This window comes from Atractosteus spatula, chromosome 13 (genome assembly GCF_055471065.1).
Source record: "Atractosteus spatula isolate fAtrSpa1 chromosome 13, fAtrSpa1.hap1, whole genome shotgun sequence".
NCBI classification, from domain to species: Eukaryota; Metazoa; Chordata; class Actinopteri; order Semionotiformes; family Lepisosteidae; genus Atractosteus; species Atractosteus spatula.
The window spans coordinates 6587265-6609642 of NC_142718.1; the positions used below are offsets into that span (position 1 = coordinate 6587265).

General features: G+C 41.4%; 1 protein-coding gene across 2 annotated transcripts in view; it reads right to left on the bottom strand.

The window, feature by feature from the left end:
• Nucleotides 1–22378, bottom strand: part of bmpr2b (bone morphogenetic protein receptor type 2b) — a 168415-nt gene that overhangs the window by 64878 nt on the left and 81159 nt on the right. For both annotated transcript variants that reach the window (XM_088931447.1, XM_088931446.1), the window contains exons 2-3: nucleotides 21994–22164; nucleotides 19172–19351 (exon numbers count right to left, since the gene is read on the bottom strand). In XM_088931447.1, the coding sequence (XP_088787573.1) occupies nucleotides 19172–19351; nucleotides 21994–22164 (351 nt within the window). The remainder of the gene's footprint in view (nucleotides 1–19171; nucleotides 19352–21993; nucleotides 22165–22378) is intronic.

Sequence of the window (22378 nt, forward strand, 5' to 3'; positions counted from 1 at the left end):
GTGCGAGCGATTCAGTGGTAATTAAACATTCCATGAAAGTCCTAACTAGAACCTTTGGGGTTGTTTCACACTGTGTCGGCTCATTACAATCCAGTACGTGAAGGCAACCTGCAGCAACAGACACATTACATAATCACAACAAGGTGTTTCCCTTCTATGGTGTTTCTCACCACACATGTTCAAACTCTTAAAAATTCAAAACCGTTTCAAAGCCAAGGAAAGGTCAATCTTTCCCAGCAACCAAGAGTATTGCCCTTATTGGGCATGTGCAGTAGACTTAAGATAACATCACTGGAAATGACAAGCATGTGCAAGAAAAGATGAAGATTCCAGTTGCAATCCCCAAGTCTCCCAAGTCTATACTATTTATATTATAAATCTAAAATTAACCTGTATTTTACAAATGCACTAACAAAATATATAGATGTATTATTTCAGCTAAGCAATGCAATGAATACAATTTAGAAACAGGTAAAGTCGCATATAACAATTACTCAGATAAACCCTCTTTATAAAAAAAGCTGACCAAACAGTATAAAAATATAAAAACAGTGTGACACAAACCAGACAAAAGTGATAGCTGTGACCATCACTAAGTTCTATATGTCATAATAACAGAAAAATGTCTCTCAATATTGGCCCACAACAGCAGCACAAGCTTCACAAGGCACTTAGCCTCAAATATTCTCCACTCAAAAGCTGCATCACCCCAGCTGAAGAAAGAGTCGTGTTAATTATGCAATGGATAAGAGTAGTCAAAAGGATAGTAAACCCAAAACAACACCAGCATGGAGTCTTGGTAGGGGAAGGGAAAGAGGAAGAGAGCAAGCGAACACTGCCTGCATGATTAAATTAGTGCTTGTAACACACTTGGAGAGTCAAAGGTGTTTTTTTTCCCAATCTGAGTGGGCAAGTAAACAATCTATTTTCTTTGTTAGTCATACTGTACATAGTGGGTTTTTTAAAGTCAATTTACAGCTGATTGCTCAAAACAATCACCTCATTCAAAATACAGTTAAGTATCAAACAGGTCAGAAGTATTACAAGGATCATGTAGTTAATCGATTGATAAAGTTCGAACCACAGGTGTCTTTTAAATCGCCACTGTGGTCTGGGCTTCATCACACAGCAGTTCATCAACTGGCCTGTGGACTGTGTGACGACACATACTGTAGATTCCTTGCCGTACCTCCTGTCTGGTTTCCTGTAGCTTATTGATCCCATCATCTTGTCAGGCTGTTTCTTGAAAGATGCCAGTAAAATCTATAGCCACACACAGGCTGGTAATTTGTCCTCAACTATTTAAAGACTTCCTGTTCTCAGCCTTGAGTCTAATGGTCTCACTCTGGGCTGAGCCTAAAGAAGAGGCTGCGGTTGACTACATCAATCCGATTCCCAGATTTTGAATGACGTGATCCAACCTCCCCAAGGTCATCTCTCCCAGACGAAAGAAATTCTTTTTTTAGGCTTGGCGGACTGACGTTCTTGATAGGGTTGACGTACTTTTAAGCCACATATACTATTCACCTACTGCAAAACTAGCCTGTTCTGATCGTGGGGATAAACAGACATTCAAAAATGTTTTGAATAGCCAACAGCTACATCGCCCTGCAACTCATAGCTGGCAGCCCACTGAAGCTCAGCAGTTACTCTGGTGTCCTGGCCAAATTTCCCATTGGCCTTTACCAGTCATGGCCTCCTAATAATCCCCATCTATGAATTGGCTTCATCACTCTGCTCTCCTCCCCACTGATAGCTGATGTGTGGTGAGCGTTCTGGCGCACTATGGCTGCCGTCGCATCATCTAGGTGGGGCTGCACACTGGTGGTGGTGGAGGGGAGTCCCCATAACCTGTAAGGAGCTTTGAGTGGAGTGTCCAGAAAAATGCTATGGAAGTGTGATTATAACTGTTATAATAGCTAAACAACAGAAAACCACAGTAACTTTTTCGACGAGAACAATGAATCCACATAAACTCTTAGCCCTGTTCATAGAGCGACTTCTCTAATTAACTGAAGCTCCCTGGTTAAAGTGTGAACATTCCAGACTCAATTTAAATGTCTAGTTTAGTTGGAAATTAAATTTTAGGCCCTTTTCTAAGTTACTCCTCTATCAATAAAAGAGAACCTTTCACTTGACTGACCAGATGTTTCTGACCTTCCTCTACAACCATGTGCAAAGTTTCATCTCTGAGTACCATTCCTCACATCTCTTTTCTTGAGGAATTAAGAGCAAACAGTTTAATAATCTTTAAACATTGAGTCCTAGTCCCTGCAGGCATTATAAAAACACCAAAATGATACACTTAAGGAGAAAACACAAAAAAATTCACGGTACAACATGAATACCAGTGTGAAACTTCCTGTAGTGTCAGTAACTATCATCAGCCTACAGCAAAATTCTGTTGCAAGACCTGCTATCAGTGTTAACTATGGACTTTTTCGCAAACCACCAACTGCAGCCACAAATAATTAAAGTGCAAAAAAATCTTTCTGGAGTTTTCACTGCAGAAAATTAAGCAGTACTTGAGATTTGATGACAAATCGTCTAGCAGTTCTGACAACCGGCTGCAAGATTCTATTAGGTGTTGGTTTATTAGGTGGTGACAGAGCCTGAGTATCCACAGTGCTTGGGGCTCTGAAATGATGCATTGTGGCCTTTTACCAGGTTACCCAGGATACCCAAACCTTGGTAACTTAATAGACAGAAACAAACGGCTTTAGGCCTCCCTGTCTGGATATAAAGAATGACAGGGTAAAAAAATGAGACTATCACACCACTGTTTCTGAAGTGCCTCGCAGCCCGACATTCTGGTTTTCAATGAAGGATCATTTCCATCACCTGCAGCAAATATCTGAAGGGCGCAGCTGAGCCTTTTCAATTTGTGTGATGTGGAAAGAACTATTTCAGAGCAGGGAGCTGGAAATTCTCAGCTCCGAGACACCGAGCAGTACAGATCTCCCACATCACAGACACAACATTCTTCCAGTGGAGGGTGGAGTCAGGTTTCACAAACCAGTGAAAGGGGAGTAATGAAATCTCCTTGAATCTTTTCTAAAATTCTCATTTTCATTAGCTTAATTGTTTTGGAGGTGAGGGGGGGTATTTCCAGCTAGGTGTCCTGTGTATATTTAATCTACTTGTTCATTTTGTTCTTGGTTTTCCAATAAAGCACAAAATACAGTATTACAAAAGTGATAAATTGTTATGTTTTCTAACTTTTATCTTTGCACTTTTCCCACATACTGTAGCTGCAAACTTTGTCACAAAGATTCTTCTCAGCAGCACTTGCTGTACTGTTGGTCTTGTTGACATACCGGAACGTAGTCTGTACATCTACAGTAAAAAGATTTCAACTCAAGAGCTTACACTCAAGATCATGTAATAACAAGAGATTTCATTTGGAACAAAAAATCAGTAGTTTCAGTTTTGTATTACTGTAGCACTACTACTAATCTGTGCCACCAGATTAGTACAGTGTTTTTCCAACAATCAAGAAAAGAGTGACCTTGTATCAAATAGACAATCAGGTGTTCTAGGTTACAACATCAAATCTTACTCAGGAGCACATATTCCTAATTCACAAGAATTTTATATCATTTTTGCTCTTACGATATTTGGAATTTTTAAAATATTAAGATGACTTTATTGGCCATATACAATTTCTTGCATTAGGAATTTGTCTTTTCACATATCCCAGCTTGCTCTCCATGAGACACACAGACAGGGAGAGAAGCTTGGGGTCAGAGCGCAGGGTCAGTCATTTATACGGCGCCCCCGGAGCAGTTGGGGTTAAGGGCCTCGCTCAGGGGCCCAACGGAGTAGGATTCCTCTGCCGGCCGCAGGATTCGAACCGGCAACCTTCCAGCCACAGGTGCAGATACACATACAACCAGCATTCGTGCGCATTAAGAAATAATACATCAGCATGTAAAAAAGACACAATGTCATCCTGTTTTTTTCACTTGATTTAGCCATGGGTGTCAATACTCACAGCCAGCAGCCATATCACCCTGCAACTCACAATTGGCAACCCACTGAAGCTAAGCAGGTGTGAGCCTGGTCAGTACCTGGATGGGAGACCTCCTGGGAAAAACTATGGTTGCTGCTGGAAGAGGTGTTAGTGGAGCCAGCAGTGGGCGCTCACCCTGCGATCCATGTGGGTCCTAATGCACCAGTATAGTGACGGGGACACTATACTGGCGTCGTCCTTCGGATGAGATGTAAAACCGAGGTCCTGACTCTCTGTGGTCATTAAAAATCCCAGGGTGTTTCTCGAAAAGAATAGGGGTGTAACCCCGGTGTCCTGGCCAAATTTCTCATTGGCCCTCACCAATCATGGCCTCCTAATAATCCCCATCTCTGAACTGGCTTCATCACTCTGCTCTCCTCCCCACTGATAGCTGGTGTGTGGTGAGCGTTCTGGCGCACTATGGCTGCCGTTGCATCATCCAGGTGGGGGCTGCACATTGGTGGTGGTGGAGGGGAGTCCCCTTTACCTGTAAAGCGCTTTGAGTGGAGTGTCCAGAAAAGTGCTATATAAGTATAAGCAATTATTATTATTAATTATAATACAAAAGAAAAAAAGAACTTTCATTGACCCTTTGAACAAGAGGCAATCACCAGCAAGTGAAGAGGAGGAAGAAAACAACGTTTCAGCTGTGGATCCTCCTTCAGGTGTGTGGAAGATGCTTCACATTAGCAAAGTTCTAAGATTCTACTGCAAAATTTGAAATGGAATTTAAAATGGAAAAAAGGGTATCATAATAAAAGCATCATTCCACCATGGAGGTACCAAACAACATCTTCACACAATAATTAACTCAAAATAATTAAATTCTTAAAATTAAAGCTTAACGAAGTACCTTATGATAGACCTGCTTTTATAAACACATTTAATAGTGCTTTGTATAATGTTATTTTCTTGATGTTAGATGTCCGTCAGAATTTGATTCCTACTGCTTGTCCTATGATGTGTCTTACAAACATCTATCAGGTTTGATGATCTAACCAAAGAATTACATTAGTGGTGCTCTAGTCATCTGCTTCCCTTATGAGAAAGATCCGACATATTGATTCCTACTGCTTGTCCTATGATGTGTCTTACAAACATCTATCAGGTTTGATGATCTAACCAAAGAATTACATTAGTGGTGCTCTAGTCATCTGCTTCCCTTATGAGAAAGATCCGACATATTCAAATCCACTATTTTAAAATTGATTATTTATGTTCAAGTGACCTGGTCAAACCCAACTTCACCCCTCACCTTACATGTAGATCCGTGATTCAGTGTCCCGTGAGGGATCTTCACTTGTCATCTGCTTTCATGAGCTACGTGTTCTCTCACACCTGGGCTTACCAGCTCAGCCCGTTGAAAAAAAAACTGCTCTAAATTCCACATACAATGCCATATTGTTCCAGTACTTTTCATGAGCTGCCCGCCGTAACCAAAAAATGCATTACCGTTACACAACAAGGACATCCATTAAAACATCATTGTTACAGGGAAGGGATGTCAACTTCAAATAAAGCTGGAATGTCTAGGCAGGGAATAGCTAGGTGTGTAGGAAGCTAGCAGCAATTGTCAACCCTTCAAGGCAGTTTGATAAAGAACTTGAACAGCCTTTCATAATGTGCTCTTGAAAGTTCAAATTTCACCCTGGTCTCAAAATTGGGGATGAAATTATAGAGCTGTCAAAAATTGCTTCTGTTACCTATTTTCCTCATCAGGCTTGATCAAAAAAGCCAAAATGACAGCTTGCATATGATAACACAATACATCATTCACATTAACAGACATAACTATTACATCTAGGGTTTGGGATAAACGGTGGTATGTCCCGACACTGTTTAATGCCACTGTTAGACAATGAATGCATTTGGGACTTACAAAAGGCTGCTTCAGACCACATCATCAATTCAATTTGATGTACTCAAAGTTTCTTGGACTGAAAGTTGTACTAGCTGAAACAACAGTTATTTTGATAGTGTTTCAGGATTTCCTTATTTTGCACTAAACGTCTTAATAAGACTGTCCATTTTAAATGTCTCAAACATGAAACACCAAAAGACAATAAAATTGAGAGAAATGTGAAAAGTAGTAGTCAATCGTCAAATTTCAAACCCTTGCAGTACACTGTGAAGTAAAAATGGAAATGCTCATTGCTAATAAGAGCTTAAATTGATCAGGTATTTTTTTTATTCTAATACATAATTTCAATCATGCTTTCTATGCCAGTCACCTGACATGGAATTGCAGTAATGTCTTGTAGCTGCTGTTCGAAATATAGGAATCCCCATACTGAACTTGCCGAGATCACCTGCTTGGTGACTGAAATGGTTCTAAGTAACTTGTCTTATACAATTCTTTAGACTGAGACGAAACCAGTCATGTATCTTTTCAGAAACAGAACAGAACTGTGCACCTCCCAGGTAACTTTCAACAAGCCTTTATAACTACAGAACCAACTGGCACGGCAGTGCACAGCTTACTACAGAATCAAATGTGCTCTCATAAGGGATTTTAATCAGGAAGTTCTTAATAATCACTTGGCTCTGTATCAAGCGGTCTACACAAAAACATGTCTACAGTACCTTCAAATGCCAGCTATTACTCATTCACATTCTGGGGCTGCATAAAAAGTACATTAATCAAGTTGTGTCAGAACACAGAACTTCCAATGTATTGCACTGTAGGGTATTTTGGCTCATATTCCATAATTGTTTCATTGATAACATGATTAAATCAGCCTATAAGGAGCAGGCAGTACCAAGAAAAATATGCCCCAGCTAAATATATATATATAAAATTTATGATTTACATAAAATTCAGGTTCCTTAATATTTGAGGCATGGAACTTTTTCACAGGCTGGGGAATGAGTACAGGATAATTTTCTAAAGCAATGTGCCAACCACTTCACAAATTTAATTTTTGGGAGGAACATAACAGCAGTGGAAGTCCAGTGATGTACAACAAAAGGAGAAATCTAAGTGTTCTACAACACACAACAGCATTGTGTAGTACCTGCATTACTGATCTTTATTATAAAGCTTTGTCTTGTCAGCCACTGGATGACACTTCTTACCAGGAAATGTTTTTTTGGAAATGACTGCACTGAAAGCCCACTTACGATAATCTCTCAGCTTGCCTCTCACCTGGAGTCTTTTCACATCAGAGTGCTTCAATGTGATACAAACTCATTTTTTTTCTACAGCTTTCTATTCTTGTCACATTTAATTTCTCTGACACAAAGAGAGATTGCTAAATTGTGAACATGTCCGTATCTCAAATGATGGAAAACCAATGCCCTAAATGTTCACTAAGGTGCACAAAACAAGCCTGCTGAGGATATATACTGGGTTTTAATACTAACGAACTGCTAATGAAATCCTTACTGTCATGACCAATTCTTCACTACAGGAATATCAAAAGGGATTTTCTGTAAAAACAGGCATTATGCCGTAACCTTGAAAACAATATTATAGGCACTGCAGACCTACTGAAACACCCTGGCTGACGCTATCAAAAAACACTTTCAAAAGACCTTTGGAGGAATAAGTAAAAAAAAAACTTTCTTTTTGGCCACATGAAAAATACTGCTGCAGAAATTTGTATTCTGTACATTTTCAGAACACTTCCAGATTTTAGTTTACATTAAAATATATTCTGCTTAATCCCCACTTATGAAACCGTACCTGTAATTTATTTTAAATAGTAGAAAAGTACTATTTAACTGTTGGTCGTACAAAAACTGTAATTCACAAAATAGCTGCCATAATAGCTGCCTCAATTTTACAATAGATTTTTGACAAAAAAGGAGGTCAGCACAGAAAGACAAGTTACTAATGAGAGGCTATTTTTGATCATCTTACATCACTTTTAAAGAAGTAACACCGGAAATATGCCTGAAGATAAATGAATGGCAGTCTCTTTGGCACCTCCACAAAAATGCACAGAACAAACATGAAGGTAACCTTCCAACGATAGTCTAATGATTTTGGAGAAATAAAAAGCTGCTGTATTTCTGCACATTTTCACTAATAATTAAAGCTTGTTGATCAAGAATGTTGTCTCGGCCTTTTCCATATCTGAGTCACAGTGGCTCATTGGGCCAGAGTCCTGGTCTCCATGGCGTTAAGTGACAACAGATCACATGACTTCCTCCCACCCAGTGCTGGTTAGACTGAAGCACCTGGGGTAAAGCACCTCGCTTAAGGGTACAACAACAGGTCCACAAATGGGCTTTGACCCCACAGCTCACTAATCATGAGACCAGAGTCTTGCCCACCACACTAAGATGCCTCCAGCAATTAAAAACTGATTAAAAATAAGGAAATGCTGTATGCTGTCTGTTCCTTAAGCTATGATTAATGATTATCTTGATCTTTTTCTTACAAATGAATATGTGGCTTTTGTCATTGCGTGCTTCTGTCAAGCTACACAAGCTTAGTATTTGGAGGCTTGCATATGATCATACTGCAATCTCAAAAGCATTAAAGAAGCTTTCCATACAGCATGGGTTGATTGATACTTGATTGCAAAATGTAAAATGGGACCGAAATCCTTTTATCTGGTAAGACTTACTTTGAAATATGCATTACTCAATAAAATTGTGGTTACAGCCCAAAGATGAAAAGTTACTTGTGAAGTATTTCCATTTCATGTTAAGAATTGCATTGCAATCCAAAAAAATAAACTAAAAATAATCAGTGACATTTGCAGATGGGTAGGTTGAAGAATCTTATGAAGAAAGGCAGAAATATAGTTAGAAACACCACAAACACCAAAGTACTTTCTCCCAATTTTGTACTTTGTACTGTAGCTGTAATGTTAGAAGTGAGTTTTATCTTTCCAGAGTGTGTTATAAGAATTCCCCGGTTCTGGCTAGTCTTGAAGCATTGCAAAAATAAGATGGCATCATTACAGGGTCAGGTGTGCATGGTTTAAATAGGCTGATAGTTCAGATTTATTGTGTGCTTCTAGAAAATGGCATTATTCAATGGCAGTACAAAGGTCAAAACTGAAAAGGGTTTATTGGAGGTGAAAAGAAACTTCAGAGGACGAAACTGGACTATGCTTACAAATTAAATTGTCAGTGACGTGCACCAAATTTGTGTCATGTTCTAGAGAAATCTGTCTTGCAGTTAACGTATATTAAATCATGTTGAATCAAGAATTGTGCACTTTTTTAATCAAAAGTCTCGGAATAAAATCACTTTAATTCAGTAAATCAATTCAATATCATATCTCAGACTGAGACCTTAAGTGGCAATGTGCCCCATTAGGCCTCGAAACAAAATACTTTCGAGGAGTTAAAAAGGAAAATGTTAGCTTTCTGAAATAGTCAGCTTAATTGCTTGGACAAACATAAGCCCCACTTTTTATGGATATGCCCACTCCTGGATGCTGAAAATGAGGTTTCAGTACACTAATATTTTGTCTTAGGAAAGCAGCTCTACAGTTGACTGTAGTTGGCAAACCTGGGCAGCTTTTCACAAGTCGTTCCAGGACAGCAAAAATACTTCCACACACCAACAGCACTTGGGCATGTTATGTGGTTAAAATGCTTCCTGTGAACAGTACTCCTGCAAAACACAGTATTATATGAACTCACTGCACCCCACATTTCTTTGTTTAATGCAGGTGACTGAGAAATCAGTGTTTCAATCAGTGTAAAGTGGGGACAGCTACTGTGCTGAACATACATTATACAGGGTTATTTGGATTTTATGTCTCTTCAAATTTCTGCTATTCACATTCAAGGTATTGCTTTTTTATGCTTGCAACCCATTAAACGTGTTTCAGCAGGAACGCATTACCCTGTGGTAGAGTTCACAGTCTGTAATTGAAGCTAAATCAAGGATAGGATGAGATATGATTTCCTTTCCTACAGGCACAATCTACTGAGGCATGCTGGGGGTCGTAAGCGCTATTTCGGTCCTTAAAAGGGAATAATACACAAAAAGCACACTAAAGAGGCGGCTGAAAACACAAATTAACACATTCGTCTATCCCTCAAGTGGGCCAAAGCCTGCCAAACAAATCCCACTCAACAGCCAGGAAACCACAAATCGTCAGATGGGACATATGTTTCCATGGGATTTGATCACAGTTGCTCACAAGCAGAGGACATACAGTACACCGAGCCACTCCCTAGACAGGTGTGAACTCTGCTGTGTGTAAAGACTGGGTGTTCGACAGTGAGAGGATCCTACACTTCCAGCTATGACCGCAGAAAAGCCTTTTTCAAATCATTTCTCAAAGCCTCTGATACTAGAACTGTCCTGCCTGATACAACCGCACCTTGCCCATCACAAGCAGTCCTGACCACTGCTGTTGTTACATTTCCTGTAAGAGATCATGACGAGCTACATTCAAACAAACAACATCTTAGATGGGAGATGGCTTTGGATTGGTGATTGGATTGGAAACCCACAAGCAAAAAAATGTCAAAAGAACAAAGAAAACAGCTTTGTAACAGTCACTGTCTGTTTCACAACTGTTTGTGTAATCAAATAAATAATAATGCTGTTATCAACAAGGTTTCAATTACAGAATTATATCAAAATGTCCTTATTACTCAAAACTAGTCAAAATATTCAAGACAGGAGGCTTGTGTGAGGAGCTGCAGTCTTTTGCCCAGAAGGAGTCGACACTGTGCCACAGGCCTAGCCTGCAAAGCCAACTGGAACGCAAATAAAACTACAGGAGAAGCCCGTAATTAAAAGCAGATTAAAGCAGCAGTGTCTGAAGAAAAGACTTGTGTGCTTGTTACTGATTTGCCAACTCCGGTTCATTTAATCTGCTCTTCAAAACAGGGGTGCAAGTGCAAGCCGGAATAGAGGCCAGAGAGAGACTTCTCTGAAGTCAGCATTAACACAAAGCTTTCAGCAAAGAAACCTCCTCCAGCCACACTGCCAGGATTGAGGCACAGCCTGCACATCACACACTGCAAATAATTATCCAGCTTAAGGGTGGAGTGGTTGTGCAGGGCGCCCTTTAAAATAAGAAAATGAGCAAGGATGAGACTACTAAAAGCTGCTCTTATGATAATACTATGAGAATCCCCAAATTGGAAGCACTAATAACCAATTAGGTTTAAAAGGCAGGGAACACAAATGTTTTGACATGCATGCTATGCTTTGGCATGCATGACATTTCATTACCCAAAGTGCAAAAATGTTTGCAAATCAATCCAAGAAATGCAAACAAAAAACTGTGTTAATAACATATACCTGAATGAAATCTTAAAACCAGTACAGCTCCATGAAATTTTGGTTCCTTCCAATCTAAGGTGTGTTTAATTTCTTTAAGTCGCAGAGAACTGTAGTAGTATATAACAGGACAGGAAAAAGCTGGATTTGTATAAAAGCCAGCCGAAGGCAGAAATCTCTACTCGGTTTCTCCTTTCAAGTAAAATTAATTAGTGCCGTCTGTGGAGAGCCTCCATGTCCTGAAATCATCCCAGGAGACTGATTCCAATTATACCTAAAAGACGTTTCTTTTCAGATTTTTTTTTAATGTAGCAACATGAAAAGTCCTGACATCAGGCAGCTGGTTAAAAAGATGTTGATTTCACAATTGCAAATACGCTTTTCTTTATAACAATTAAAGGTGATCAAAAAACTGTTTTTACAACGAAGGACTGTATTTAAAAAAGAAAACATTTCAATGGACTGTTTAAGGAAGAAAAAGCCATAGAGCATGATGCAGTCTTGGAATCAAACAAGGGGTTATGTATGTACCTATGTAATGCTTCACAGCCATCCACAAGGTTTAGTCCGACCATTCTAAAGATCTAGGCTAAAGGAAAGCATTGCACACAGGATCTGCCTGCTCTGTGTGACTTTTTCCATTTAATATTGGAAACAACATTCTTCTGATTGGATGCATTTCTTACATGCTATACAGAAAAAGGTTTCTCCCAGTGCAAGACTGCTAATTTAAAAAGAAGTAGACTTCACTAAGAACATCTGAGAGTCTCCAGGGACAACAAAAAAACATGCTTCCCTTAAAAACCCAAGGCCCCATTCCACATGCCTGTAGAAATAAGAAGCTGGTGTCTTGCCTGGCTGGTCTTTTTCTGAGAAATAGAAGGATTTTAGTTTCCTAGCATGTCATTTCAAATTATTTCACATTTTCTCCTCCGCTATAAATCACAGATTTAACAGTTACCGTCCTATTTTAAGAGACCTGCCTGAATAATGAGCAATCCTTGCAACATTTCCTGAATGTTAAGCGATACACATAAATGTTATTTACGGTCTACAAAAAAAAAAAGACATTTATGGCTTTGGGTCTGTGGGGTGTTGCTCACAACCAAGCGCAGATGCAAATATAGTTGTGATGTAAGCTTACTTTTAATACTTATAAGACTGATTCACAAGCGGTTTTTGACCCACCCATTCCAATTCCAAAATCTATCATCATCAACCTAGTGGAACCGGACTGCTCTGTTTGTGAGCATTCGAATGTCAAGTACTTAATTGCATCTGTCATTTTTTTCTTTCCTTTATATTTCTTTTGAAATAAAAAAAGGTCAATAGCCATGTGCTTTTCTTTACTGTTTCATCTTCAAAGCCAGATACACCAGCACGTAGATGGCATAGCAATTTGATCTGAGCAGGGTGTGTAGTGCTGGAGGGAGGACTTTGAGTAAAGTAAACAGTAAAAAAGTCGAGACTAAAACCTGTAAAACCAATGACAGTGCAGACTGTACAGGCAGCTTCTAGCTGGGTCGGCTGAAAAGAAAAGAATTGCTTCTTCTTCGGGGGCTATTTATGCACCTTTAGCACTATATAGACAGCAATTTACTGTACTGTATATTGATTTAGTAGACATTCATTCATCACAGCCTGTGTATAGGTCAGAATGATTTTTTGTCAGTGTCTGGCAAATTAATGCTTATTCAAAATCAATTTTTCGTTGTTGGATTGCACCCCCCCATGGGCACGGATGACCATCAGTAGGGCTGCCAGTGGTAGTGGGGGGCCCTGTAACCAGCAATCACAAATACCATTGGTCTACATGACACCTCGGCGCCATAGCAACCCCAGGGTCCCTCCCCCTCGCCAGCCTCCAGGAGCACAGCCCCTGTGACCTTGCTCCTGCCAGCCAAGACACACCCCTCCGAGCACACGCCGTGCAGGCCCCGGAAACTGATTTTATCTGGAGCGCACATCCCTGGCTGACAGCCAGACTGCGAAGCGCCCGCCGAGGGCTGGCAGGTTGAGCAGTAACCCCGGCACACGTCTGGACGGTCACCGCACCTGGCAAACCAGCACTGCGGCTGCGTATCCAAAGGGTGGATCAAGAGAAAGGCTTCAAAACGAAACAACGGTCATCCTGCTTAGCCACCATGATTGACCCAAACGCCCGCAGGCTTAAAAAGCTAAAGGTTTTTTCAAAAACGACATTTCGAGGTATTACTCCAAATATTCATTCGAGTAGGGTGAGAAATAAAGACAAGACGCTTGTCTTCAGGTTAAAGAAAGCACTAAGTAAGAGTTTTAGAAACGTTTGCTTTGTGAATGCAATTGTCATTTGCATTGTGGCACCAGTCTTCTTGAATCTAAGACAGAGGATAAGGGATTCGTCTTCTAAAAACACAATCCTTCCACAGTCTCTTGAAAAAAAGTTAACTCATCTAAAAGTTTCGGGTTTTGACAGGGCTTTGGAAAAGTATTTTAAGGACAGACCAAAAAATAGCAACTGAAATGTACAATGAATAATTCTTTCTAATAAATACACCTCAGTTATCATGAAAACCGCCCCCTGTAGACATCAAGGATACTGTGAACAGAACACAGGCACTAAAAAACTGGTGTCACATTTTGTTTCCTTTGCATAAATTCTCAAGCACACTCATTTTATTAGCCAAAAACTTCAGCGTACAAGCAATGTTGAAGGAAAAACGAACAAACACTACATTACCCAGAACCCATTGCATCTAAAAGATTAGTCATCTTCGGTTAAACAACTCCATTGCTCCCTCTGAAGTAATCACGAACACTTTAAAAAATCCAAGTTGAATAGTTTTTGTGCGCGTTCATGAATCGAATCCACAAGAATAAATGCATTCGATTATGCATGATTATAGACCCTTACTTAAAATAAAAATGTTCAAATCATCATCAACAAAATACACTTTGCAATCTCCATCTTGTTCAAGCTCAACTCAATACATATCGGCAAATATCTTTACGTTTTATGGGAAATCCAGGTCCACTCTCTTTCTGTTTGTACTTTTCCTTGCTCTCAGAGAACTGCAGGAAGTTTCTACAATGGCCCCACCTCCCCCTGTTAAACACCCAGACAGACAGCTGGCGTGCCCCTGCTTCACAGTCTGGCCCACTAAACACTACCAGGGGACTGAACCCAGTCACCCTGCAATCGAAGGCTGATGGAGGCGAATTACTGCATTATACCATGTGGTTTTGTACACAGTGCACCAAAATGTTTAAGTTACACTTAGTACATACTTCTGCTGCACTGGGTCACAGACAAGCCACTTTCTCTAGGGCTGAGTGCGAAGTTTTGTTTCTATTGTGTCTCCTTTCTGCGAGACTGAGTTTCCTTGGTCTGTAAACCATAGGGAAGTAGGAGACTGGCCCCACCAGCCCTGACTGCTCAGCACAAGGCAGGATCTCTAGCCTTTGAAGCGGAACTGGACAAAACGATCTGATACTTCCACCTGGGACTGCTGGAATGAGGGAGAAACAATTCACTGGGGAAGCGATGCGCATTTCGCTCCAGGAACAATCGATTTTGGATAATTTCCACTTTACCAAAAAGGGAAAGCTGCTAACGTAATTGGATTTCTGGTTCATTACGAGCTCCTTATTACTCTGCCCCCTCCTATCTTCATACATCATGTCTTTCCTTCCACTGTCATTCCTGCTCACAGCTTAGTCACTCCTCCTCGGCAAACCTGTGGTGGACCCAGATACCCACACACATCAGGCCTGTATCGTCTTCCACCTTCCCAAACCTCCTAAAGATCCAGCTGTACAGATTCTGCCTGCGGATTGTATGATTTATACTTGTAAAGGAACGAGTAAAGGTTTATTCCCTGCTGAAAGGAAGAAAAAAAAAGATGCACTGTTTCAGCTGTGGAGCCTTCTTCAGGTGTGAGGGAAACTCACAGATAAAGACCAAATTTCCTTTGGCTTTTGGATAAAGTCAAATTAAACATGGCTTTATTTCTCTGCCGGTTTCCCTCTCTCCCTCACACCTGAAAAAGGCTCCACAGCTGAAATGTTGTCTCTGTTTTCTTTTCCTTTCAGCATGGAATTAACCATTACTTGTTCTTATGCAGTCTATGGACGCCAGCACAGCTACCCACTCAAACCTTTTTCAAATATTTTATACTTGTCTGTTTATAATTTTATTTCAGCTTCTTCCTTGTTTCGGTCCTTGTATTACGGGAACTTTTGTAGATTAACCAAATTGTTTTATCCCACTCAACATCTACCCACGTACTTTGCATTTTTCAGTTCACTGATTTTAAGTCATCATAGACAGTCGTGTCATCTGAATATCAAGTATCAAGTTTCAGTCAAACGTTGCTGCTCAAAACCCACCTCTGAGAAAACACTTAAAGAACAGAAAAATGTTTTGTTCTGTTACCCAGGAGTGCCTAGAGGTTACTTCTACCTTCATACCAGAGAACTGGTGATTACTCAAGGAAAACCTTCCCTACACGTCTTCATCTCTCTTCTGATACCATTTTAATTTAATTGCCTTTGTGTCTCTATTTTTCTCAGACGGAAGCCGTACACCCTCAGGCTTCTGTAACGTTTCTGTACTGTTACAATCCCCAAACAGCTGAAGATCACAAACACCTCCTGCGGTCACTACCGACAGATTTAGTACAGAACCGTCTGACTGGCTCACCAATGCCACAACCATTTCTCCCTGTGGGGAAAGTCACAGGGAGAACAAATGTATTAAAAATAAATGTATTCATACTTGTTCCAGAGTCTGTAATTGGTGCTTTATATCATTGTTGTCTGCAGCAAAAACTACTTTACTCCATTTAATTTTAATCCTTTCAATAAAACCAAAATCTTGTATAATCAAAGGAGCGGTTTCCTAACTGTGAAATAACCAGAACGAGGAGATAACACAGCAGACTACGACAGGCAGCAGAACTCTTACTGTTCTAGACCAATCTCTCTGTTTCGAACGGACGGAAACGATTGTTCTTTTTAGCTAACAGCTGATAAAATCAAAAAGTCTTCCACCAGAAAACTGGAAGATTAAAAAAATAAGACTTGCCTTTATACAGCACTTTTCATCCCAAAGGAGCAGAAAGCCCTTCACATATACTGTATATATTCTCCTCTATCACAGAATTGCAATATCTATCTAGGTGAAGCGTGACAGTCAGTTTACACCAACCATTCCACAATACAGAAGATCAGACTTTACGAAGACCAGATTGTTCAATACAAGAGTGGCATTCAGCCACTAGGGGTTACTCTTTCAAATCCCACAGTCTTTAGTGACCCTGCAGTCAGAAACCCAGTTTAACATCTCATCCTTCTGCAGCAGGGCGCAACTTCTCACCATACTGGGCATTCATGTCAAGAGGGAATAGCTGCACCTACTGTTTCTCCAACATCTCTTAAAGCAGCAGCCTGGGTTTCCCTGGAGATCTGCCATTGGGCGGAGTGGTGGCTCTGTGGCTAAGGATCTGTGCCTGTGGCTGGAAGGTTGCTGGTTCGTATCCCGTGGCTGGCAGAGGAATCCTACTGCGCTGGGCCCCTGAGCAAGGCCCTTAACCCCAACTGCTCCAGGGGCGCCGTATAAATGGCTGACCCTGTGCTCTGACCCCAAGCTTCTCTCCCTGTCTGTGTGTCTCATGGAGAGCAAGCCGGTGTACGCGAAAAGACAAATTCCTGATACAAGAAATTGTATATGGCCAATAAAATGATCTTCTCTTATCTCACTGCTGACCAGCCCCCAGCCTTGCTTAGATTTCGAGATCTGACAAGATCAGGCTACCACACAACTAAATTGTTGTTTTAAATTAGATACAGTGAGAGACAGTATTTCAACGGAGAATGAGATGTCAAGTTAAAACGCAGCCAGTGAAATCGGCGTAATTACCGTCACAAATACATGTCTTGCTGAGCATACTTAGCCACTATCTAAGCAATCTAACAAGCTCATAATTTAAACTCCATCAGTTATATGAATTGCCCTACCATTACCACAATTTTATTGCAGTCAAGTTTCAACTCATTCACTCACGGCGTCCAAATTAGGTGCTTTTCATTCTGCTATGATTAAAGGACTTGATAGTAAAACTTATCCAAGCCAGGACGTTCCTAAAGCATTTATGAGCAGAACTCTGTAGCTGCAGTGCCAAAAATCAGAAATATTTCATGCCTGCATACCGGACACTCATGATAATAAGTACATGATAATTCACACTCTGTGAACTGCTATCTCGCCTAAGCTGTTCCAGAGATATTTGAAGAAACTTCAAAAGCAAACACAGGCGAATTTGTCCAAGCTTCCCACCAATCCCCGGTACAAGCAGCATATGAGGATTGGCATACTGAATAATCATCACAGGTTCCATCAGTCTCTCTTGGCATAATAGCTAGGTATGGCCTGACCGGGAGAGGAGGAGAAGACACCAGACAAGCTACATCTATTCCGGACTGCTGCGGGCCTGACTTCCGGACTGCAGGATTGCAGGAAGTGAGCCAAGTGAATTAGAAGGTGATGACTCCGATAAAAGAAAAATCAAGTTGATTTCAATTGAAGACAAAAGACCAAAGACCCCCAGGCAATCGATGGGAATGTGATCTGGGTGTAGATGCTGCCTTGGAGAACGTGTGAAATCCCTGCAATCCTTGCATTTCTTTTGATCATTACCGGATTTTTATACTGTAGCTGCTGCACGCCTCCGCTTTCTGTCAAGATTTATTTCTGGGGAGAGGGCTGGAAGCCTTTTTCTGCTTTTAGCTAGCTTCTTCTCCTCAGCTTACATGAAGACTTATAGACCACTGCAGCATTAGTACTATTTGCATTACGCAGAGACTGCATGGTGCATTTCAGTACCAAACCTGTAAGTAAAATGCATTCAAATGATCTTATTAAGCAGACTGGGTAGGGGGGGGGTTAATCTCTTGTTTGGGGGCACAGCTGCACTGCAGTAAGCAGTACTGCATCACAACTCTTGATTCTTGGTTAGATCCTTCTGTGTGGAGTTTGCATGTTCATGTAGGATTTCTCTAGATGTCTGCCCACTTTCCAGAGATAGCAGAGTAGGTTTTCCCCAGTCTTAGACTTGAACCCTGGACCTCATTAACTGTATAGTCTAGACTTCTTGCTCACTTCAGCCTCAGACTTCTTTCTAAATGTTTAATGGGACAAACTGGGCATTCACTCTTAACTTCCCCACTGCACCAGGATACCTGACCTCCTCGCTCAAGTGATAATTTCAGCAATTCTAGTTCTGTTATAATGAAACAATAAGATTTTAAATGGTGCAATGAAAAAGAGAAGATCACCACATTGAAGCACAGGACAGAGAAAAAGATTTCTACAACCTGATCAGTGGAAAAACTCCACATTAACTGCATTTCAAACACTATATGCCTACACTAGCATTGCAGTACATGCAGGACACATGCAGTGAAAGCAGATTTCAAAATAACTGGACAATAGCTTTAAAAAAAGCAAAGAGTAGTTAATGGGGCAGAGCGGTGGCTCTGTGGCTGGAAGGTTGCTGGTTCAAATCCCGCAGCCAGCAGAGGAATCCTACTCTGCTGGGCTCCTGAGCAAGGCCCTTAACCCCAACAGCTCCAGGGGCGCTGTACAATGGCAGACCCTGCGCTCTGACCCCAGGCTCTCTCCCTGTCTGGGTTTCTCATGGAGAGCAAGCTGGAATATGCGAAAAGATCATTTCTAATGCAAGAAATTGTAAAGGTTTAATAAAGTGATGTTATTATTAAAGAGATGGGTTAATCTGTAATTAACCACTGTTTACAACCTACAGATCTTGCTTTGACCTAAGACTAACAACTAGCCCCAGATAAGAACACTGCCAGCACAGGAGGTCTGGAAACAAAAGAACAACCAGGATCTGATGGTCTGGTCTGCCCCCCCCCCCCCCCCCCGCCCGTCTCACACGACCGACGCGGTCACTTACTGATGGGCTGTGCGCTGGTGGGGCTCGGGGGCGGGAAGTCCTCGGTGAAGTTCACGTTGCACATGTTGGTGCTGCAGCAGCAGAAGCGATAGGTGCCGTTCTGGATCTGTGACGGGGTGGTGGTCACCACGCAGCGATCGTCGTGGCACTCCTGCTGGTCCCCCAGGTGAGCCCAGCACCCTGCGGGACAGACACGCTCATGAGGGGGGGGGGACCGGAGACCCACACACTCGCCTCAGGACCCTCCTCCTCCAAAACATGCCAGTTGGTAGAGCTTAAGGAAATTAAGGAGCTGCTGAAGATGTTTTGTCTTACTGACAATTTGGGCCTTGACTTCTGAAGGCCTCCCAGACCTTCAGCACGGGTAGAAGGAGGTAAGGAGGCAAATCAGCCTTCAAGCTGTCAACTCTCACACTTCACCTTGTAACAGTGCACCAAAAATCAGTACAGCTGACATCTAGCTGTAGGAAAACGTGATCAAAACTACAAGCCTGAGATATCCACCATCTGGTCTTCGTCGACCCTGAAACAGAACCATCACCAAAGGCTTATTTGCTCCCTAGTGAAAGAAGAACTTGTTCTTTTTTTAAAAATGCATGGAGTTACGCAGTTGGTCGGGAAACGGAGTGCAGGGTTACTTCGACATGCACACACATTCAAGCTAAAACACTTGGCCTAATACATTAAAATCACAATACGGCTTCTACAACTACTCAGAGTGGGCAATCAGATGATGGCAGGTTTGATAACTAAAATCCAGACGTAGCGCTCAAATTAATTTTGTGTGGTTCTACACACAATGAGTTACTAATTATTAATTAGTGTCCTGTTGCACATAAAAATAATAATACACATCCACTCTAAGTGATCCCTGTTTAAAAGTGCAGTTTAACCTTGTTTTAAAATGACACCAGCTGCACAGTTAGCTGAACCCAAGGAAGGCAGGTATTTCTCAGCAGTGGTGCAGAGACTGCAAAAAGCAGGAATGCAATGCAGTCCTGGCCCATAGGCTGAGGCATCACATTTTTACTGGCTGAAAACCAATGACGCAGCTCTTCAGAGATTGCATTTGTGATCAATTCCGCAGCGAAATACAGCAATTCCTTACTGTTCAAAAACAACAACAGCTTACACAGCACAAACAAACTCAAACGAGTCAAACGACTGTTGCCACTTGAGATTATTCTTCACAAGTTTAATTACACCACCCTTCTACATCTGTATATACAGTGCCTTGCCAAAGCATTCAGACCCTTGCCGTTTTCACATTTTGTTGCTGTAAAGCCTACAGAGTCATGATATTTTGATAGAAATATTTGATATACTGTATACACAACCTACTCCAAAGTAAAAACATAAAAGATAAAGAAGTAAATTGAAAATTAATGTGGAAGAATAATGGAAAAGACAAAATTGCCTAAGTATTCATAGCCTATGTGGTGGTAAACACATTTACATTTAGGTACACAAAGTTACCTGGACATGCCACAGAACTGAGTGGCCTCTGTGTGCACCAATAGTGGTTCAAGCGATTTCCCAATACATGCGCCTATCTCTGTAAAGTCCCTTAGTCAGGTAGTGAATTTCAAGCCAAGATTCACCCATGAAGATCAAGGAGCTTACAAACCAACTCCAGGACAAAGTTGTATAAAGGTGCAGATCAGGTGAATGGCATAAAGGCATCTATAAGACCTTTAATATCTCTCTGAGCATGGCAAAGTCCATAGTTATAAGTGGAAGTTATCCTGACACTATCAAGATCAGGCAGTCCCTCCAAACTGAGCAGCTGGGCAAGGAGAAAACGAGTGAGGCAAATGGCTACTTTGAAAGTGTTACAGAGGTCACAAGCTGAGATGGGAGAAAAAGTCCAACAGTCAACAATTTCCTAGTGACTCCACAAGGCGGGTTTGTGATCAAATGTTTTACGATCAGAAAAGACAAAATTCCAACTTTTTTATCAAAATGTAAGCGTTACATCTGATGAGCACCCCACATGAGTCAGTCAACGCCATCATTAGTGTCGCTTGGGACTGCGCAACTTCTCATGACTGATGGGAACATACAGTAGATGGAGCAAAGCACTGGCAAATCTAAGTAGAAAACCTGCAGATCTAAAACCAGGACAATTCCTTTTCAGTGGGAAAACGATCTGAAACACAAGGTCAAAGCTACAGCGGACTGGCCTAAGAATGAGAATGTGACTGAATGACAAAGTCAAAGTCCTGACTTCCTTTCTATTGACTTCTATTGAGAAATCGCAGAAAGACTTGAAAATTGCCATCCATAAATGACTTCCAAGTAACATGGGAGAGCTCGATCAAATCTGTCAAGACTAATCAACATACAAATTTTGGTTGAGGCTTCCCCAAAAAGCTTGGGGGCTGTAATTCCAGCAAATTGTGAATTCACAGGCCTGAATGCTTCTGCAATCAACACTTTTCAGTTTGTTTTCTCTTTACTTTCTGCTGGCATTTACTGTAACTTACCAAACCCTTTGAAGTTTTCACTTTGAGTGTTCAGGTTTTTGATACAAAAGTATAATTTAAAAACGTGTGTGCTGTGTAAATCTGTGAGTGTGTGTGCGTTATTTTTAAGTTCACAAAAATGGGAGACCACAGGAAGGGTTTGAATATTTTTTCAAGTCGCTGCACGTCAATTCCCCTCTGAAGATAAAGCTGCCGCTGATGGTTCTATTATTATATCTTCATGTCACTCAAAAGAAAGATTTTTTGGTGACAGCTGCTCTCAGAGGGCTGCAAACCGTCACTCCTGGCCAGGCTGAACTGCCCGCGGTGTGGTCGTGCGGTCGGTCGCGGCATCACCTTGCTTCACCAGGCGAATGTCGCCGTCGTGCGCCTTCTCCCACAGGCCGTAGCAGCGGCTCCCCTTGGCGCAGCGGATGGTGCCGTTCTCCCGCGTGTCCCCGGACACCTGCTCCTCGAACTGGGGCTGCTGGTCGTTGAACGCGCACACCCTCTCCTCACTCTGCGCGGCTGCGGGGAGACAGAGGAGCGGGAGAGCAGGATCGTCAGCGGTCACAAACATGGCTGATCACAAACTAGCCTTTGAGGAAAAACACGGATGCCGTGTGTAAGAAGAGCCTTAGCGATTGTTCTTCCTAAGAAAACTCTTTTGATGTGTGCGTCACAACCCTGATTTTATTCCACAGAACCTGTCCTAACATTCACTGTGGTATCCTGGTTTGGG